Source organism: Limanda limanda, chromosome 6, assembly GCF_963576545.1.
Source record: "Limanda limanda chromosome 6, fLimLim1.1, whole genome shotgun sequence".
NCBI lineage: Eukaryota > Metazoa > Chordata > Actinopteri > Pleuronectiformes > Pleuronectidae > Limanda > Limanda limanda.
In genome coordinates, this window is record NC_083641.1 from 18,652,345 (window position 1) to 18,673,677 (window position 21,333).

Genomic DNA, 21,333 nt, shown 5'->3' on the forward strand with positions numbered 1-21,333 from the left:
CTAAATAGCCGGCTCATGAAGTACTTGATACTACCTCATGAAGTACTTGTACTTTGTTATGACAGTAAATGCAAGTGTAGGGCTGAAACAATCAGTTCAGTGATCAATTGACAGTTGTCAACAACGTCACAGTTCTTGCTTATCAGGTGAGAGGAATGAGGTGATCTGTTTCGTTCAAAAGCAAAGATTCTTAATAATTTTGATTTTTTTCCCAGTTTTTGCTCTATATTTGGGGTTAAAATACCTATGTGCTCCTGTTATTTCAGGAGAACTGTGACTGTCTATTATCACTATTTTAATTTATCTACAACCCTCTGTTAAACATTATATTAAAGGGATAGTTCACCCAAAAATAAAAAATGCACTCATTACCTACTCACCACTAGTTTCACGAGTTTCAGGGGTAAACTGTGTTGCAGGAGAATCCAATACAATTTTAACTGGTGACTACTTGTTCAGATGTAAAGAAACAACACAAAAAAATAGTGACCGATTTTTCAAATGTAAAAAAACATAAAATACATCCATACTGCTCCTGTGGTGTCATCCAAGTCTGTAAACCCCAAAGTGGTTCTGGAGGAGAATAACAGACATTTGGGCTAAAAACATGGTGTAAATAATCTGGTTTCAAATGGAACTTGGGGTTTAGAGACACTTGGATGACACCACAAGAGCAGTATGGATGTATTTTATGTTTTTTTACATTTGAAAAATCGGTCACTATTTACTTCAATTGTATAGGATTTGGCTGCAACGCTGTTTACCCCTGAAACTCCAGCAGGTTTATGTGGACTCAAACATTTCACCCACCCCTCCATTGTCATCGAGGTGAGTTAAACTGGGTGTAATTGACACTCTGTCCTCTTGAGGGCGCTCTCTCCTGCTCCTGCTCTTGTCCCTGCAGCCTCCTGCTGTCTGTCTCTATCCTCAGCCGAAGACCTCCTCAGCTCAACTCATCTGATCGGATGTTTATAATGTGAACATCAGCTGAACTCGGAGCTGAGTCAAAGTCTGACTCGTTTTAACTAGCGATGAGGACTCACTTACAAACAGTGTGAGTGACGTCATTTTGTACAGGCCTGAGGTTATTCAGTTATTTTACAGCTATTTTTTTTTTTATAAATGTAGTGAATATAAAGAGAATATATCACTGAAGAGAAATCTGTTTCATAGGCTAATAAATGTGTAAATATTTGTATTTATGTGACCACAATAACTTTGTAATCCACCTGCTTGTTTATTTTTAATGGAATAAGGATTGACGTGTTTTTTTCAATCGTGTATTCCTGCGTGTGTTTTTATTGTCGTGTTTTCGCGATGTAAAATCTGGACTGCAGCAACGCCTCACGACTTCTATTTTTTCTTCCCACAATGCTTTGCAGTCGGGGGGAGGGGGGGGGGTGTTGTGTGTGTGGTGCTGATGCTGCGCGTGCCTTGGAGGCTGCCGCTGCCATAGAAATCCACCGAGCATCCTCTGCTTCCTCCTTCCCGGTTAGAAACCTGACGATGAGGAGACTCTGGATGTTCCTCTCTTCTCTCCAGACCTTTATTACCTGTTTATAACCACAGAGATCCCTCACTTTTTATTACATCATCCTCAAAGCACAGGCTTCGGACCGGATCCCTGCTTCCTCCGAGGCTCGTCTTCTCCCCGGTGCCTGTCCCTCCATCCTTTATGCACAGCACGCTGCTCCCGTCGTCCCCGAAGAAACACACCTTCGTGCCCGAGCACCATGGTCCGCTGCAGGCGCTTTCACTGAGAGACATGGAGGCGAAGCAGCACCAGATCAAGAGCCTGAAGAGCTACCCGGAGACCGGCGGCCGGAGCCTGGCTGCAGCCGCCGCCGCTGGGGGGGGAGCCGGCTCGGCCGAGATGGAGATGGAGGCGAAGATCCAGAAAGCCATCGACTTCAAGGCGGAGGGTCACCGCTGCTACAAGGAGAAGAAATTCCGGGAGGCGATCGGCAAGTACCACCGGGCGCTGCTGCAGCTGAAGGGGGTGCACGTCGCGGACGGGACGACGGGCTCCGAGGTCAACCTGCTGAGCCAGGCCACCTCCAAGATGACCGAGGAGCAGCGGAGGTCCGTGGAGACCACCGAGATCGAGTGCTACGACAGCCTGACAGGTGAGCCCCCCCCCACCATAAACACCCCCACCTCTGGAGCCCTGCATGCTGCTGCAGACACGGTCGTTCGTTCCGGTTCACCGGGTTCACGGCCTGTTCCTGCAGGTGCCGGAGCTCAGAGGCAGGTGGAGCAACCCTGGTGTTGATCTGGAGGAGAAACAGAGATGGATCACAGTGTGTCTTTGTGCTGCAGGTTTCCGGTTTTGTTTATTTAGAAGGATCCCCATTAGCTCTACCCTAAGACAGAGCTACTTTTAGTGGGGTCCACATTTAAGACATACATACAGATATCAAACATTTAAAACATACTTAACAATACCAATATCAAACATTTAAAACATACTTAACAATACCAATATCAAACATTTAAAACATGCGTTAAAATACAAATATCAAAAGTTAAAATACATTAAAATAATGATCATACAATTTTATATTACAGATATCAAAAATTATCTTAGTGGTTTTGCAGTTTTACCTTTGTCATGATTTAAAACACTGATATATCCAATTCCATTGAAGCGAAAACTGCAAACCATGTAATAGAATACTACACATTTATGGGGAGATGTTGCTTCGTCTGACCACATTAGAGCATCATGTGGCCTGTAGTGAGGCCATTTGCGTGACATTAGAGAAATGTCACAATTTAAATTAGCACATCTTATGTTTTCCATGCCTCTTCCAGGCTCCCCCATCGCCTCTCAACTGGTTTCCTCCAGCACACCACTGCTTTTTCCAGTCATTTAAATGAACGCTTTGCCCACTGCTGTGCAAGCTTGAGACAAAGAAAATACACAACAACAAAAATAGATACTCACAGGAACAAAAGTGTCATGCAATGTGAAATCTACACATTTCAATTATGTCTGAGCCAAGGCTGTTGTGTTGTAGCGTCAGCAGCCAAAAAAGGGTGATGTAAGGTTGTGTCTGATGGCCCTGCTCTGCAGATACTCTGTGTTAGAAAAGACTGACTCTACTCTTCTATCACTGTTGAACATCTCTTGTCAGTGCCCAAGTTCAAACCTTTAATAATGAACTAGAGCTGCAATAGCCTTTTCAATTCTATTCAAGTATTCGATCTTTAATTGTGATTGGATTCTGAATAGAACGGTGGCCCTGAAGTGCAAATCACAACAATGAATCACAAAACCCCATTTTTTTTAAAACTAAAAAAAAAATTTGACAAAGCTTTAAAACCTCATGCTGTATAGTGTTTGCCTGAAACATCGTGTAAACAAGGGTTAATCAACTAATAGTTGGATTTGAACCACCAAAATCTAACCTCAGGTGTCATGTTATTGCTTGAAAATCCTTCTGTTTCTCATTAAACTGTGACGCTGCAGCTAACAAACACAGTCTTTATTATTATCAGTAGGTTGGACAATTATTTTTTTCAATCGATTTCGTGCTCAGTGTCGATTAAGTGGAACGAATCTTTATTTCCCGAAGCCCAAGTTAACAACATCCTTTTCTATCTATGAGAAACACAAAGATGTTGTGTTCACTGTCACAGAAAATTGGGCTAAATAGCAATAAGCACATTTTCATATTTAAAAAATATCTTCCGAGGTCAAGAATTACATTTATGTTTATATCATGTCACAGGATGAATATAATAAGACCTGCTGTTTATCTTAGAAATGCTTCATCACATTTCTCTTCATTGCTTCTAGCGTACAATGTTAGAGAAAAATAATCAAATTATTTACGTACATCATAATGGGTACCCAAGCTTAATGTTCACTTAACATCACAAGTATTTAAGAGTAATCCGAGATAAATTTGTAATTACGTTTGTCATGTTGATGATTTAAGCCACAAGGAAGTGTATTTACTGTACTAATAAATACAGACATTATTGTTATAGTTATTATAAAACTGATCTACTCAGCTGTAAAATTTTAATCATGGCCATAGTGTGAGCTCAGATTGTGATGTATGTTTGCATCCAGAGATGATGATGATGATGATGATGATGATGATGATGATGATGATGATGATGATGATGATGATGATGATGATGATGATGATGATGATGATGATGATGATGATGATGATGAAGAATGGCGAATGCAGGCACTACAGTAGTTACATGTCACACCAGTACCGATGTGAGCTGAGATGTTTGGGTCAGGAGCGTGGCACCGGGGGGGGGGGGGCAGTAGTGGTGTTGTGTCTCGGGCTGATGTTCCAGCCGCTGCCCGGTCGGCCGGCCACGATGCATCGAAGGTCGACTCGTTCTGTGCTGCCGTTTCGGGCCCGTCTGAAGCCTGAAGGGAGGCCACTGTCGCGTGAAGGAAGGATGGGGGAGGGAAGGCGAACAAATGGGGGGAAGGGGGACTAAAATAAGGGAGAAAAAGGAAGGGAATTAGGGAAGGAAGAGGAAGGAGGGAGCAGATATGGTGGGGAAAAAAATAAAAGGCCAGAGCAGAGAAATAAGTCAGAGGAAAAACCAGCATGGAGGAGAACAGTGGAGAGCAGCAGAGGGGGAGGGAGGGGGAGGGGGAGACCGCTAGCACGCGACAGGGGGCCATATTTACCATGGCAACCATGACTGGGCCATTTCCCTGCTGTTGTATTAATACTGCTCATACCCGCCGCTCGCTGCTGCTTCCAGCACGAGGGTGTGCACATGCGCACTCACACACATGTACACACACACACAAAGAAACCTCACCTAAACCTGACCTGACAATGACTGGACTCACACGGACGACAGTGTTACGTGAGCCGTCACTCCTGTTGCTGGCTTCAGTCAAAATAACGTCACCAATCTCAATGAAGAGACCGGAGCAAACAATATGTCCGTCTGTGTGCACATTTCTTGGGGACAGTTTTAGGCTGTAGATGAATGTACATTTGAGTATTTACGGTGTAAATGTGACGAATACAAATACTGGCACGTTAAACATTCTAAATAGTATTTGAACAGGCAGCGTTGGAGCGCTATGGCATCAAGGAATTATATATTAGGCTGTGATGACACAGGTAATACTCGTTCCAGTAAGAGAAAACATTAGATTGTGGGTTTGGTCCTTTTCATTATGTCAGTAAGAAAAATATGGAAAGCCTTTTCTAACTTTGAAGACGCAACTTTTTAAATAGTCCTCAGGTTGTTGCTCAGGTCACCTTGTTGTGACTAAACTAATTAAAAGATTTTTTAGTTCACAGCTTTAGAGCCCAAATTAATAATACAAATACAACTTTACTGAATTTCAAATATATGTAAGTACAATAAACTATAAAAAGTAAACAATCAGTAACAGATTGATTGTGATCTTATATTGTTTGATGGACACGAATTTTCCAAAGAGAGCCGGTGGGAGAGCCTGGAAAATTCCAAAATCTTTTTCACATCATTGAATTTATTTTGAGAATTTTAGCAATTAGTTCAACCAAAGCACAAAAACAACATTTAATCACTGTGATAGATACACTCTTGTGTTTTACCTTAATACTTCAATATATACACTATATATAACCTGGTATTTAAATAGGTAGTCGAATTGAGATCGAGGTCTCTTCAACAAAACACAGATAAAAGTATCATAATATTTAGTATTTACAGTAAATGATGCTGTCATAATCTCCCATTCCATCTCTCCATATCTTAATTTGTTTTTCTTAATCCACTTCCCTCCCCATAGACATGTTATATCACTCAAAGGCCGTTAATATTTAAAGAAGTATTAAAGAGACTGTTTAGACATGTTAATAAATGATCACACAGTGTTCAGTCACTGTCGGGCGGTTGTGTTGTGATCCAGCTGCAGGTCTTTGTTGTGCGGCTCCACCTGGTTACCCAGAGTTTGCAGAGCGCTTATGAGTGAGGAGCTGCCGTTTGATTGGTCGGCTGCCTGTGGCTCTGACGTATGTTGGGAGAGCAACAAGCAGCATCACACACACACACACACACATGTGTGAGTAAGTGTGTGGGAATGGGAGTTGCCCTCAGTGCTGTTCGTTAAGTACCCCTTGCTGATTGTGCATTGTGTGTGCGCACTTGTGTGTTTTCCTTTCTCTTGACTGCGTTGCGATGACGAATATTTTTCTTTTGTTTGCTTTGTAGTGGGCGAAATAGAATGTACGTTTACAATTACTTTACCTAAATACAACTTTGAGGTATTGGCAAATTATAACTGGCATTGTTCAGTATTTTCTGAGATTATATTGACAAAATTGATCAACAATCATTTAAGAAGGTCGTCTATTTCAGGAATTGTTAGTTGCAGTCCCGTTTTTAACTATAGCCACCAACAACCTCAATAGTTAAAAAACCTTACACTTAATAACGATCCAGTAATGTTTTGTACCATTTGTCTTCATTATGTGCAAATTAATTACATTTAACTGAGAGTATGTTTATATCAACATTGATTATGCAGGACTTCCTCTGAATTGTGGATGAGCCTTTTTCATGTAAGCTGAGAACCAATATGAAAGAAGGATAAGAGCAGAACAGAGAGAAGAACAGAGAGCAGAAATAAAAGAGAGGATGGAAACAGAGAAAATATAAGTTTTTAATATAAAGTAGGGAAGTTGATGTGAGTAATGAGAAATAAGTACTGGCCCAAACCGTAACATCACCTGATTGTGTCAAACAGAGAGATGATGAATGTCCTATTTTGTTGCCTTGTTATAGATACAACCCGAGTCTGTGTCCCTGCAAGGCTGAATCTAAATGGGTTACACCACCACCACCACCACCACCACCACCACCACCACCACCGACTGTGTCTGTTTCAGATCACTGTGTTGCAACATGTTGGCCAGAGGCGGACTCCCTGCCTGTCCGCCTCACCCATCCACCCACCATCACCAGCACACACACGCAGAAATAACAGATGATACTGTGGTTTGCTTTGCTCTTTTCCTCGGTATCGATCGCGAGGCAGCACTCTGGACTCCAGCAACAGCACTTTCCTAAAACTGCACATTCAGACAGACCCGCACTAAGCAGTTTAGAAGCTGTACAGTGAACAGGGAATAAAAAAATGCAGCGGGATGTTGTGATTCTGCTCGTTTTGATCTCTGCCGGAAATCTCACTTTGTTCCTCCTGACTCGCTCAGTGAATGAGTCATAAGTCGTGGCCTTGGGACCGACACAGCAGGAGGGGAGGAGTGCTACTGTTGGTTTTGTAACAGCGTCCACCTTTCTATTCAGCTGCTGCTGCTCCACTCGCCTTGAGGAGGATGATGATGTCAGCTGAAGACGTGACATATTGATAATACTGTGCTAAGTCTCATATGTTGTGCTGTTACTTAAAGTAACATGCATTGCACGTGTCTCAATATTAGTCTGTAAAAATTGCTTGTATTTCCATTTTTAAAACTGTCCAGGGACAAATAGCCTGTTGAGCTAACTCTGGCTCATTTATATGTCATTTTTCTGTTGATTAATGAGCGTTGTCGCCGTCAAATAATCGAATAAATGAAAATGAAATCTGTTACCTAACCCCTGGGTTCTCTACGTATCAAATGATCAAATAAAAGGCTGTGCCTGCCCAGACTCAACACCAGCGGGGGTTTCAACCCAACCCCTCACCCTGGCAGCATTCATGATGGATAACAAGATGTAATTGTTTCCTAACCTGTTTAGTGACTTTTATTTTGCCCTGAACGCAGCAACAATATCGTTATTATCCATCTCTGCCCAGAGTTATTGCAAAATCAAATCATTTTGAGTTGCCTCATAGTGTAAGTCCTTATCAGAATGTGTTTATGTCCTGACACGTGTCCTGCATTGAGTCACAGCGACATCTGACTGAGGCCATCAATGAATTTATGAACCGTGACACACAATTACAGGCTCTAAATGGACATTTAATGAGCCTGTGGGTGGCATCAACATCTGCTATCGATGGCCTTTCCTTTGTCGTAGAACCATCATCACTGACGCTCCACTTCCTCCAACATTCACCACATCGCAACCTTGGAGCCCGGTCGTGCTTCAGATAGAAGCTGCTGAGCCGGCGTCAGAAGAACATGGTCGGCGTGTAACACCACAGGCGGAGCGATTTCACCAGTCCACACTAACCGGATCCTGGTGAACAGTCACTCACAATAGCACAACAGAAAAACTCCCTTTCATCTCCTGCCAGCTCCTTCACCAGGGGGAGGTGGTGGAGCGCGTGAGAGGAGATAAGGGAAGAAGGCGAGCGTGGGGAGGAAAGGAGATGGGCAGAAGGATGGAAGATAGAGGGGTTACGACGAGGAGAAGGCATGGTTTAATAAGCAGTTGGGAAAGGAAGTTGGTTTGTGGGGAAGAAACGCACCGAGCAGTGTCGGAGGAAGAGATGCCATGTGAGGGTGAGACGGAGGATGGGGGGAGGTTTGGTTTCTTTCCTCCCCCTCTGTGCATGCACGGCTGCCATCGGTGGCGTGGAGACGTTGTGTGCCAGAGCTGCAGATGGCGTGGCGTTGCTGTTGGGGGTACGACCGGCCCTCCCTCTACTGTACCACTCACACTGTACTGTCCTCACAATACTAGCCCTCTGAATTACCTCACCGCCGAGAGAGGGGGGGAGAGCTCTGGAGGATGGGGGAAGGGGTGAGTCAGTAGAAAAGATGCCTTGGCTGAAATGGGGGGAGGGAGTAAAACCGAAGGAGCGAGAGAGACCGGACAGAACTCTTAAATATGAGGGGATTATACGACAGAGGAGGGAGGGTACGGCTGTAAAGGAGAGTGACAAGGAGGGAACGAGAGGAGGGAACTGCTTGTCGCTATGACCTCTAAGTGTTTAAGGGGGGTAAATAACACAATAAAACAGTAAATAAGATTCAGTCATCTGTCAGGAGGAAAGGGAGGAGAGGCGACAGACAGGGAGCCAGGGAGAGATGGAGAGGGAGACAGTATAAGAAAAGCAAAAGCCCTATTTGTTTTTTACTATAACACGTAATAACATTTATACTAAAGCGCTATATTGTTCCCAAATGTGCTCCGTGACATGTTTCAATCCATAAAAATAGGCCAGTAGAGCAGAACAATAAGAAAACGTAGAGCTAACACAAGAGTCAACAGAGACCATAACACTGTAAATAAACTACACTAGAGCTTTTACTATATGCTGATGTCAGGTTGCTATAACATCATAATGACAACAGTAACATGGTTCAGCATGTTCAGTATATGATGTGTTCACTGAATTAGTTTCCAGTGTTAACATGCTAACAAACTACAATTTTCACCGAAATATAGCTCTGTTTATTTGTACAAGATTACAGATCTGGGCTATTTCATAACAGGAATAGTGATTGTGCTTGTGAGATAAAAAACATAAAATTAATGTTTATATAAGACGAAAACCAAATGTACTAGCACAAAGTGCCAAAGAAAATAAAAATTACAAGACTATCAAACACGTGCATGTTAATTGGTATCGAGGTCAGATGCTTTAATAACTATCATCTTCTATAATTGCTTCAAAAGGAAGAAGGATAAACGAGGCTACAAGATAGAATAACGTCTCATCATAAAGTTTGGGATTGATGAGTTCTGACAAAGTTGTTCGAAGCCTTTGAGGATGTAAAGAATTTCTGAACTGAAAAAAATCTATTAAACTGCTAAGATACCGAACCAGGTTAATAAACGTTGATATGCTGACTGCAAAATAATGAATAACTGAAAGTGTCCTTCAAGGCTTTTTTTTAGTCTGCAGTTGAAAGTCGAGAGAATACTGTGACAGATGCCCTTTCCTGAGAGAGAGAGAGAGAGAGAGAGAGAGAGCAAGCGAAAGTCTGATGGAGAAATGCAGAATATTCGTCTTCTATAAGCCAGATAAGTAATGAGAATTTGCTGAAGCTATTTGGGCATATCTAACACCCCCGCGCTCCAGCGGACAGAGCCCACTAAACCAATTGGCTATTTATATTTATCCGTACAGCTCAGTGCTGATAAAATGCCATGTTGGTCACTGCCCTGAGCCCCCCCCCCCCCCCCTCGCTCGGCCTGACACGGAATGTCTCATCACATGTCCTACCGGGGGTTGAAGGTGAAAACTCGTCCTTGTCCTTGAGGAAAAGGTAAAGGTTATGATGAGGGTGAACATCAGCCGAGAAGATTTATTAGATTTGATCTTCGCTGGTGCTGTTTCACATTTTGAAAAGAAACTAAGCAAGATTTGAAATTTTAATTTGAAATGTAAAGTGTTAATTCCAATGCTGAATTCTATTTTAACAATAGATTAAATGAATACTTGTATATAAAACAAGTGTCACTTGTTGTGGTGAACCAACAGATAACTGTGCAGTTCCCCTCTGCTTTTGTTAACTTAACATAACGGAAAAAAAAACTGCCAAAGAAAATGTGTTTCCATCTGCTACTATCATCTGGATATTTGAGTCAGGTGATGGGAAAATTACATTTATGTTAATGTAAAGTATTAATTCAACAGATGTTACAACGTTCTTAGACAAAGATATGGTGTCTTTGCATACCTTTATTATTAGTCTCCTCATTTACAAGTCATGTTCATATGTTAAGATTTAATCCACAAATCTGTTTCAGTTGCACTTTGTTGAATTTCATTTTTTTTTATCTCCACAGCTCTTCCAAAATTTAAATTACCACTGCGTGGATGGCAACACACTTTATGTTTTGGTTCTACAGCCCACAGACTTATCCTTCACACCTACCACTGTGGTGGAGGGAGAATATTGATGCATCTAGCAGAATAATGTTTTAGACTTGGAAATGTATCAAGTCAGCACAACTTTTAAGAACTTGTGCTTCTCCGTATAAGCCATAAACTTTCTGATGATTTGTGTGGTCACAGTTTGTTTGCACAAGCAAGTTATTCAAAAGCTGATTATTGGAGGTACAATGGATGGTTTATTTTCATTATAAGTTCTTGTACAGGACAATATTGATATGCATTTATTGCTTAGTTGTTTTCGAATAAGCTCTGATTCACGTTCTCTGCTGCTGGATGCTCTCCATACTGTGTGTGTCGTTCAGCCTTCAGAAGTTTTATAAACAGGACTGGCTGCCAACTGTGGCAGTTTCAGAGACGATGAAATCTCATTCTTTAGCCATTCATTTGCTTCAGGTTAGTGGGAAGCTCTTCAAGCTCATAGATTAAGGCTGACTCCATGAAATTCTCAGCCAAACCATTTGGCAGCCCCTACTGTAGACCCGTCCAAACACCCCCATCTTTCTTATTGCTGCTATAATGCACAGAGCATGTTCATCAAATCCACTTTCCATACAGTAGATTATCCACAGACAGAAGTGGATCAATATGAGCAAACACAGCCTTAATTCTACTTGACAATATTTGACTTTAGTGTGTGTTGTCAGATTTTAGAAGCAATGTGTTTGACAGCAGCAGAGGACAGCAGCCAATGATCTGCTGAGCCAAAGGCACGAGTCTGCCCAGTGTCCACAGCTGACATCTCCAATCACATAATGGCCTAGCTAAGGGCCACAACAAAATTATATCCATGTCAAGGAGTTCAAGTGCAGATATAACCTCGATAGAAGTCTCTCTTAAGATTTATTAAACTTCACTTATCTACTATTTGAATGTCTGTTTTTACTCAGGAGAATTGGGTAATAGTACTGGTTCCTCATTTGTCCCTGAGGCACTTAAGGATATTACATAAATACACCAGTTGTAATAATATAATCATAACTTTGTGAACTGCTCTTCATTTCCTTTTAAGTCCTAAAGAAAACCCCATAAGGCCCAACTACAGGATTACTGTATATTACTGAAGAGAGGAAATTGCTCAGCCCAAGTTCTTGAAACTGTGAAGTGCAAGGGAGAGCAATAAATGATTTCATCTCCGGCAAAGTTCGTTGAGAAGATAGCTTCCTCACTTGTATAAATATTTAAGTAGATGAGCATTAATCCTGAATCAGCGACTATTTTAGGAGAGCAGAGCAGAGGAGGAGAGTGGAAATTGAGAGAGGGAGGTGTAAGATGGGCCCAGTCAGGACCTCTGTGATGCATGAGTCTGGGTTTGAGGACAAGGGCGTGTGGTGAAAGGTGGAATCACTCCGCTGGCAGTATGACTGAAGACCGTACAGTAAATAATAAACTATAAGAGGAGTTGGTTTTGGTGCTTTAAATGTTGTATGCTTCATCACTCACACTGCCAGGACAGGCAGGGGCAATACCAGGGATTGAACCTTTCAGCACACCCTGCTCTACCTCCTGAGCCACATCTGGACACGGGGTAATCCCAGAGATTGTAAATAGATTGTAAATATGGGTAATCCTTACTAACCAGCATTTTCCAGGTATGAGCAGGGGAGTCAGTGATATGAGGAACTCAACACGTTGGGGGGTTACAGGGATGACAAGACAAAAGCTGTGAGGTTAATTAAACAACACATAAGGAGGAATAGAATCACTAGTTTCATTTTGAGAAATATGCTAATTCACTTTCTGCCTGAGAGGATTGGTAATACTTGAATTTAAGTGAAGCTACAGTCGGCAGCCAACAAGCTAACGGGGAAATCATTAGTCTCGCTCTGTCTGATGGAAATAAAAAATGGCTCCCAGCTATTCTAAAGTTTATCATTAACAAACATCCACTGTGATTTTTTTTACTTTTACATTCTATGGGTTTTGTGTCAATTGAAGCAACAACATGTCGTCTGTTCATTATTTAGCATGAGATGTGTGAGGAGGCTTTTAGAAATAGAAAGTTAGCAAGCTAGCAGTTTGTGTTTTTAATCCTTGTGTTTATGGTGCATTCGTGTATTTTTAGCTAAATCCCATATAGCAAAATAGTTTTGATCCAGATTTAGCCCATAACCCAAATCCGGATCACATACCACAACGAACAACTGCACTTGAACGGTCTGCTCTTCTTTGCCAGATCTGAGCCACAAGGTAGCCATAGCAACACCACATATCAACCACAGGTGGCCCAAATTGATTTGTTCTATTTGGGCCATATAATCATCATTTACTATGGGCCACTTTGGATTCACATAAAGATTACACCTTACTAAAAAAGGCTCTCATAAGAAGGTCAGAAGTGTTGCATAATTTACTGAAGTGGCCCACATCCCTATGCTATCTGGGAATAACAGGAAAACCTGCTGTTAATCCTACTTGGAAGTGTTTATTATTCCATAATCATTAATCAATGTTAGCCATATAGTAAATCATTTGATTAGCCTGAATAAGCAACCTTTGCTGTGAAACATACATTGAAATGCTCCTTTAAAAACAGATACATCTTAGTTGAATTAGTTAAATCTCAAGAAATTAAGTTGTAATTCAGTGGGTTCATAAGTCAAGCTAGCTGGCCAAGGCTTCTAATGCAAGTGGGGCATGGCCATCAAAATCTTGGCAAGAAAATGAAAAAGCCCAGTTCCCCAAAATGTTGAATCATAGTTTGAATGCAAACTAAGCAATTGAGGTATATCAGTCACCTTTCCTCCAAAATCCACACTAATGTACAAATCTCACATTTCCGATCTGTCTTCATTCCCACTCATTGACTCATTTATAAAGCTGGTCCCGGTGCTTTGCTTTTCCCTCTCTCCCCAGAGGAGATGCACAAAGTCAAACATGAGCAATGAGAGTGAGTAATTATGAAGGTTGTCTAACACCATATGGAGCAGCATTCGTCTTCTGCTGCTGTGACACAATGAAACAGCTCATCTGCACAATTTATCTGAGGTGAAACAAAATGAGCCTCTTATCACCACTGTGTCATAATAAATCACAATCGTCATTGTTAGTATTTCCTGTAAGGAAGAAGAGCATAATTTCCTACATCACATATTTGATGATGTAAGATAACAAACTTAATCTCATCATCTCCTGCCTCCTGAAACAGATGACACATGATCAAATCTTTACGACTAACTTTATCGATGCCAGAAGAGGAAATTTAAACCTAAATGTGGTTTCGTCATAACAGCCTCTATGAAATTAAGACAAGACAAATGGTGCCAGGGTGAGAAGGTAAAAGTGGATTTGCAGTTGAAACAAAGGGGCTGGTGAAGGTGGAGTGAATGCTGTGTCATGTCAGCCCCTGTGATAAGCAAATTAAAAGGCATTTGCAAAAATCGCTCTGGGTGGTGCTATTCTTAGTGGGACCGGAAAGGCCAGAGAGATGCGACGTCAGCATGTCTGGATCAGATTTTGCTCCGAGATGTATGAGTGAGGCGATTTCACCACAGCTCATTTTGTGTCTGTAAATAAGTCTGTTGCAGGAGAATGACATTTGTAGACATTAGATCCGGAGAAAGGTGAGAGGAGGGCAATGGCCTGTTATCAGAGAATGGGACAAAGTCTGGGAAGAAATGGAGGACGAGTGTCAAAGATGGTTGCTGTCGAAGGGACGTGTGAGGAGTGTGCGTCTCTGCGTGTGAGTCTCTGAGTGAGAGCGATGGGTCTCTCCATCTGCCATTATCCTCCCGCAGAACTAATTACAAGGTGATGGACAGCAGACTAATCACCAGCGCCACGAGTGGCTCTAAATTAGCCGGATCGTGGCGTCTCACCTGCTGTGAGGACAGGGGATGGTCATTGGTCCACAGGGAAGATAATGACGTAGGGAAAGAAATGGAACACAGCGTGAAGTATGGAAGAATAGAAAAAGAGGAACGAGTATTTTCACACTTCCACTGCTCGCTCCGTCTGCTACTTCCCCTTCCTTTTAACTTCTCTCGTTGTCGTCACCTCAGAAATTCAGTTTCCTCGTTTTTTTTCTTGATTTTATTTTGTACGTGTCGTCTCTGTCCTCACTCGCCCCCTGTCTCTCCTTTACCTTCATGCCTTTTATTCCTCACAGACGCTGTGTTTGCTAAATGAAAGTGAGTCTCTATGCAGGCTCTGTTCTTTCAGACACGATGCTTCAGGCAAACCACCAGGGGGTCCTGAGCATGTGTTAACCACTCCCCCTTCCCGCAACTCTGATTCTACATTCAAGTCGAATGAGACGCACAAACACGCACACACATAAACACACACTTGTCGACATTCACATCCGCTCACACTTGACAGCTGCCTTTGCACCTGTTGGGCTTTCTTAGAAATTCCTATTCATTTTCAGATACATATTCTCTGCTCTGATTTTTCCGGTTTCCTGGTTTTTGTCTACATCTGCCCCTTCTTGAAAAGTGCCAGCGTTTCCATGGAAAATAAATGAGAGAAAAAAACTGATATTGACACTAAATGGGAGCGCACACAAAGCCAATGTCGCAGCATCAAAAAGGCCCCGGCGTATTCTTCTGTGCCCGTCCTCTAATGAAGGCCCTCGATCAGACACATCTATCACCACTTTGTTTCCTTTGTGCAGTTTCACATCTCATCAGTCCTGCTCTCTCATCTCACATGTTCATGGACAAGCTGTGGGAATACTGCATCTTTAATCAAAACAAAAATCTGTTTCAAAGTGGAATTACATTTCATAGAGAGATTCAGGGATGGATCAGAGGCCCAGCAACTGGCAGGGTTTCAGGAAATTGATCTTGGGCACACAAAATGGATGTGACGGACTGTGTCCTTGATTAGCGGCATTAGTCAGAAATTCTTTTAAATAGGGTAAAAACATCCATTATAATTAACCAGAGTCCAAGTTTCTTCTAAAACAGAAGATCCTCTCATTAAGGAGCCAATTCTTGTTTAGTATTTTTGCTTGAAGAATGACCGAATATATTAATCAATTTCCAAGATTAATTTTCTGAGGATTAGCCGATTAACTTTAACCCTTTGCGTACAGTCAACGACAGCACTGACATCAGACTATTCTGCAAAACCTCGGATTGCATTTAATGAGAAATGCTATTATATTAGTTCTGTCTCCATACGTGGAAACTATTGTTTGGTAACATTTAGAAAAAGATTGGAGTTAAAACAAATAACCTTTGATGAGATCATAGTTGTTTACAGTAAAATAAAAACCAGTACATTAGTGACTGATCTGTCCCCATCACAATCTGTTATACTACATTACCCATCCACCACATTCTCAGTTGTACAGAATGTCTCTTTACGCATAGGACACATTATTACTTGCTGTGCTGGCACTGAAAGTTGACACTGGCTGGAACTCTACAGTTACAGAATCAACCAGTGACAACATGATTCCTGGTGATACAAGGATGGTCTAGTCAAATGTATTTGTTATAGAAATCTAAGAGCGTTAACATGTTTGAGTCTGTGTCATATTATAACATCCAGTTATGTTCACACAAATATCGCAAAAAACTACGGCCATGAGCTTATAACAGCCTCATAAGTCATAAATGACAAAGACAAAGAAAAGGAAGCCATTTCGTGAACTTTCTACAGCCTTGTTTCCCTCTATTTATGGTTTACATTGTGAAAAATCCACTGATCTGTGAAGAAGTAAAACTATCCTGTAATTTACAAGACAAAAAGCAAAGATTTGAGGAAAGTCTTAAAAACCGAATAACTTTACCTCAGAGATCTCTTTTCTCTGCTTTACTCATGTTAATCCTTTCCAAAACCACGTCACTCTTTTAAGACACAAACAGAAACCCTGGCTCATCCCTCACTGAATCGGACCCCACGATCCAGCCTTGTTTTTACTGTGCCTCTGCCTGTCTGTAGCCTGGCCTGCTCTGATGATCCTGCCATTATCACACCCTTAATGCATCTCACCACACTCTACATTCCCTCTGGCGTGCCATCCATCTGCCTAATGGTCCGGCCGGGTGCGGCCGGGTGCGGCCGGCCAGTCATCACTCGTGCACGCTGCTTTTGTGTGTGTGTTTTGTGTTTCTTTTAAACATCGTCCACCTCGATTAAAGTTTCTAGTCGTCCATTAGGGATTCTGTGTTTGCCTGTTGTGCATCTGTCCCTGGTTGAATCGTCAAACCCTGTTTACCCTCACTTGTGTGTTTGCCGTCCCCTGGGTAACTGTGTTGTGCCTCTGTCTGTGTCATTGGTGACTGTGTATGCTGTGTATCATGTGTATCACATGTGTGAGTCTCAGTGAACTGCGGCAGCCATTAGCCCATTATGGGCTGTAACTGAATCCTCTGAAAGCTCGGCTCACATCCACTGCTGGAGGGCAATAATGGATGTGTGTGCGTGTGCGTGTGTGCAAATGGAGGGATGAGAGAAGCTGTGTTGTTGCTGCCTGGATGTAAAGACAAATAGAGGAGTGGAGTCTGTGGAGAGGTGTGTAGGAGAGGTAGAGGGCATCCGAGGTGATTCCCAGCGTTCGGGGCTGAGCAGACTTACAATCACTGAAAACGGGAAATTACTTCGACCTCCCTGCTCTGTGCTGAGTCACCAGCTACACAGAAAACAATCACAGGCTTTTTTTGTTCTTACTATTACTAAATTCTAGATATTAATAGTTTATACAGTTTATCTTGTTTTATATAGAATCCCCTAATTGCATTGAACATCTCAACTTGACCACAAAATAAACAAGAAGAGGGAGCTCCAAAAATGTAATTTAACAATAACAAATTGTGTTTGTTAGAATTTATCGGTGACATAACCATCAACATAATCCAAATTTTCCTCACCAAATTAACGAAGAAGTTCATTTGGGCAATAGATTATATACGATTATATGGTCGTCAAATTCATTTAGGAGGAATTTACCCAAATAGTTGCAAATAAAGTAGCGCAGGTAAAGTCGGTCCTAACCATAACATATTGGAATCATCCTTTAAATCCTTGGAGTTTCATCATAATGTTACTAATTTCCAGAGCCGTACTGCATCTATGATCGCATGCAAAGTTCATGTCTTGAGGCAGTGACTCACCACACACACACACACACACACACACACACACACACACACACACACACACACACACACACACACACACACACACACACACACACACACAAACCTGAAGTACACCCAACACACACTTTTGCAACTTTGACCACTAAATACCAATATACACTGATTGTTATTGAATTGGTTCGTCCCCTGATGTCCATGATGAATTATTCAGCGCTTTGCACTTGTGTAGTTGACAGGGAAGGTCTGACAGAGAGAGAGAGAGAGGGAGAGAGAGAGAGAGAGGGAGAGGGAGAGAGAGAGAGAGAGAGAGATAGAGAGAGAGAGGGGGAGAGAGAGAGAGGGAGCTCCATTAGTCCTGCTCATCTGATGAAATCCTTGATCCTTAACCACTTCTCACTACATTCGTTTTTGTCGAAGCTGTCCATCTTCCTCAACCTCACACACACACACACACACACACACACACACACACACACACACACACACACACACACACACACACACACACACCCCTACTAACTATTTCTTACACACTCTCTCCTTCACCCTTCATCCTCCCATACACACTAATTCTCCTCCTCTCTCTGTCTAACCTCGCCATCTCTCGATCTTGACTCACTCTGCCTCCAAGCAAACGGTCCCTGACTCATGTTGTTCACAATGCTGTCTGAGTGTCAAGGGCAGCCTCGGAGGAGAGAGAGAGAGAGAGAGAGAGAGAGAGAGAGAGAGAGAGAGAGAGAGAGAGGGAGAGAGAGGACTGTGGGAAGGAGGGAATGGGTTCAGAGAGAAAAAGGTTGGGGTGGGATCGGGTCGGCGTGCTGGAGGAGATACGACAGCAGAAGGGAAATTGTTTTTTGATTTCTCATTAGATAGATTAAGAAACTGGCAGGGAGTAAAGGAGTGATGGGGGAGGGAGGGGGGGAGAAATGAGGTGAAGTAAGGTGGAGACAAAACCTTGAGTGGCTGTGATTATCAGAGGATCAGTGTTTGAGTGATCCGATATCTGAGACATTAGCAGACTTTTAAAAGCTGTGTGTGTTTGTGTGTGTGTGTGTGTGTGTGTGTGTCTCTCTCTCTCCTACCCTTCTTCCCTTCTTTTCCTTCATTGTCCTCGGCTGCCCTCAGTTCTTACCACACATCTGCTAAGTCAGGAGAGTTTTTCACTCCGTCACTCTTGAGCTCATTCTCTCCCCATTCTCATATGTTACCAGCAGAGTTCAACAGCAGTGCAGAGACATTACTGCTGGCACAAAAGTTTTTTTTGTCTTCTCTATGGAACATTAGTGATTCCTATTTATAGTCCGCTCGCTGCCATCCTGAGGAAGTACTGTGGAGGATACATTTCATGGAGGCTCTATTAAAAGACACAGAGTGTGAAGTCAGCAAAAATATCCCCGTCTCTGTTTTTCCACTCACGGGATCTAGTTGTCGTTTAAACTTTGCTTGAAGTTGCCTAAGTGCATCATTATCTATCCTGCTTATCCTCTTTTAGTCTCCAATTAACGAAACCCCACTCTGCATGTCTATGGACTGTGGCAGGAAGCTGTAACCTCGAAATAAACCATTATGAACATTGTTTTATAGAGTTTCCTCCTGAACACGACTGACTTGTTCCCTTTCCTCCTCTCGGCAGCGTGTCTGTTGCAGTCCGAGCTGGTGAACTACGAGAGAGTGAAGGAGTACTGTCTGAAGGTGCTGAGCCACCAGAGAGACCACTTCAAGGCCATGTACCGAGCCGGCATCGCCTTCTATCACCTGGGCGACTACGAATGTGCCCTCCGTTACCTGCGTGACGCCAAGAACCGCGAACCATCAGGTGAGGAAATTTAAATAGAGGCACAGAAAAGAGAAAGAAATCAGTTTCTTAGTTCCACAAAAATGAAAACAATAAATCACACCCTAATGTCTTACAGCTATAGGGACCTTCTTGCAAGCTCTGTTTTTAATATCAGGAAAAGTTTCCCTGAATGTGGTGATAATTTAATACAAACATTAAGAATCTCGTCTTAACCTTTGCTTTTTCACCTAAATTGTCTGTTTTCTTTTCTCTTTGGATACATTTTGTTATGTTTTATTGGTGGTTCAAGATTTAAAACTCTTTATTTGATATTTTTTGATTAATTGTAAATGGGGAAAAATGAGTGATGAACGATACTTTTACTTCTGTAAACCTTTGTCACATTTCAGCTCTGAAACATAGACTGTATATATATATAAAGATGGATGACACGTCTCTTTGTCTTTGCCTCATCCACTAACATGGAGGAGGTGGAGTATATGACCATTACAACAGCCAGCCACCAGGGGGGAGATCAAGAAATTGTAGCTTCTCTTTTAGGGAGGAGTGATGTTGTCCATCTTTATATACAGTCCATGGTCATAACCACATTATCTTTGTTCCTTTATTATCTAACATGAAAGAAGGTTTAATTTAGCTGCATTAGTAAATGACACAACATCAATTCAAATAAAAATCTTTTCCCTCACATCCCTCGCAGACACCAACGTGCTCCGGTACATCCAGCTGACAGAGATGAAGATGATCAAGAGCGGACAGCGGGATCGAGAGATGGGCAAAGAGACCCTTGGCTAACCCTCGACCTTTTCACCCTCCTGACCCCGCCCACCCCTGACCCTACGAACACTCCCGGATGGCCCCTCCCTCTCTCCGCCTCCTCCATCGACTCCTGACAGCAGCACAGCCCACAGACGGAAGGCACCGACCCAATCACCTGCCAGCGATGAACTGAAGCGGGAGACATATCAAGAGCTGTCTGCGGCACATCCCCTTCATCCCTCTCTTCCCTCCTCTTCTCCCTTTTTCTCCCTCAGGTGCTGTGGTTCCTTTTCCTTCAGACGCAGACAGTCAAGCAACAACAACAAAAAAAATACAAGAAAACTGCTGTATTATACTCATATGGAACATCATCGCAGCGGACGGAAAAGAGAGCTTCAACACATACAAATAGTGGATATTTGCGTGATTTAGTAAATGTTTTAAAAACATCAAAAGCATTTTGTCTCTGCTCTCTCGCTCTTTTTCTCTTGGCCTTCTCTCTCTCTCTCTCTCTCTCTACTTCTTATCTGGAACTCTTGAGGAGAAAATCAGGTCTGGGAAACTCGACCACACCGGGAGGAGGGCAGGAGTGTGTGTGGAGGAAGTTCGGCACATGAGCAGGGGATAGTGAGGTGTGTGTGTTGGGGGGGGGGGGGGGGGGGGTGTGACACATATCAAGACCATAGCCCAGTTTGATTGTACATCCCTTGATTGTACAGGGCCCTTATATCCAGACTGTGGGACAGACCAGAAACCTTTCATCGAGTAGAGAAGACGCCTTCCTCTGTGCTTAATCTATCGCTCTTCTGTCTCACTCGTCTCTCCTGGACGCCATGTATCTCTCTTTCTGGACTGTTGTTTCTATTCAAGGGCTAATTCAAGTGTTTTTTATTTTATTTGCTTTCGGTGTTCATCATACTCAGTAGTACCTGATTGATATGGTG

The 21,333-nt window shown here is 42.5% G+C and overlaps 1 protein-coding gene across 1 annotated transcript; it reads left to right on the plus strand.

Annotated features, from left to right (window-relative positions):
- Positions 1-1,675: 1,675 nt before the first annotated feature.
- On the plus strand, positions 1,676-20,425 carry ttc9b (tetratricopeptide repeat domain 9B). Its single transcript, XM_061073777.1, has 3 exons — positions 1,676-2,126; positions 19,466-19,648; positions 20,331-20,425. The coding sequence occupies exons 1-3, from the start codon at positions 1,676-1,678 to the stop codon at positions 20,423-20,425; spliced, it is 729 nt and encodes a 242-aa protein (XP_060929760.1).
- Positions 20,426-21,333: the final 908 nt, after the last annotated feature.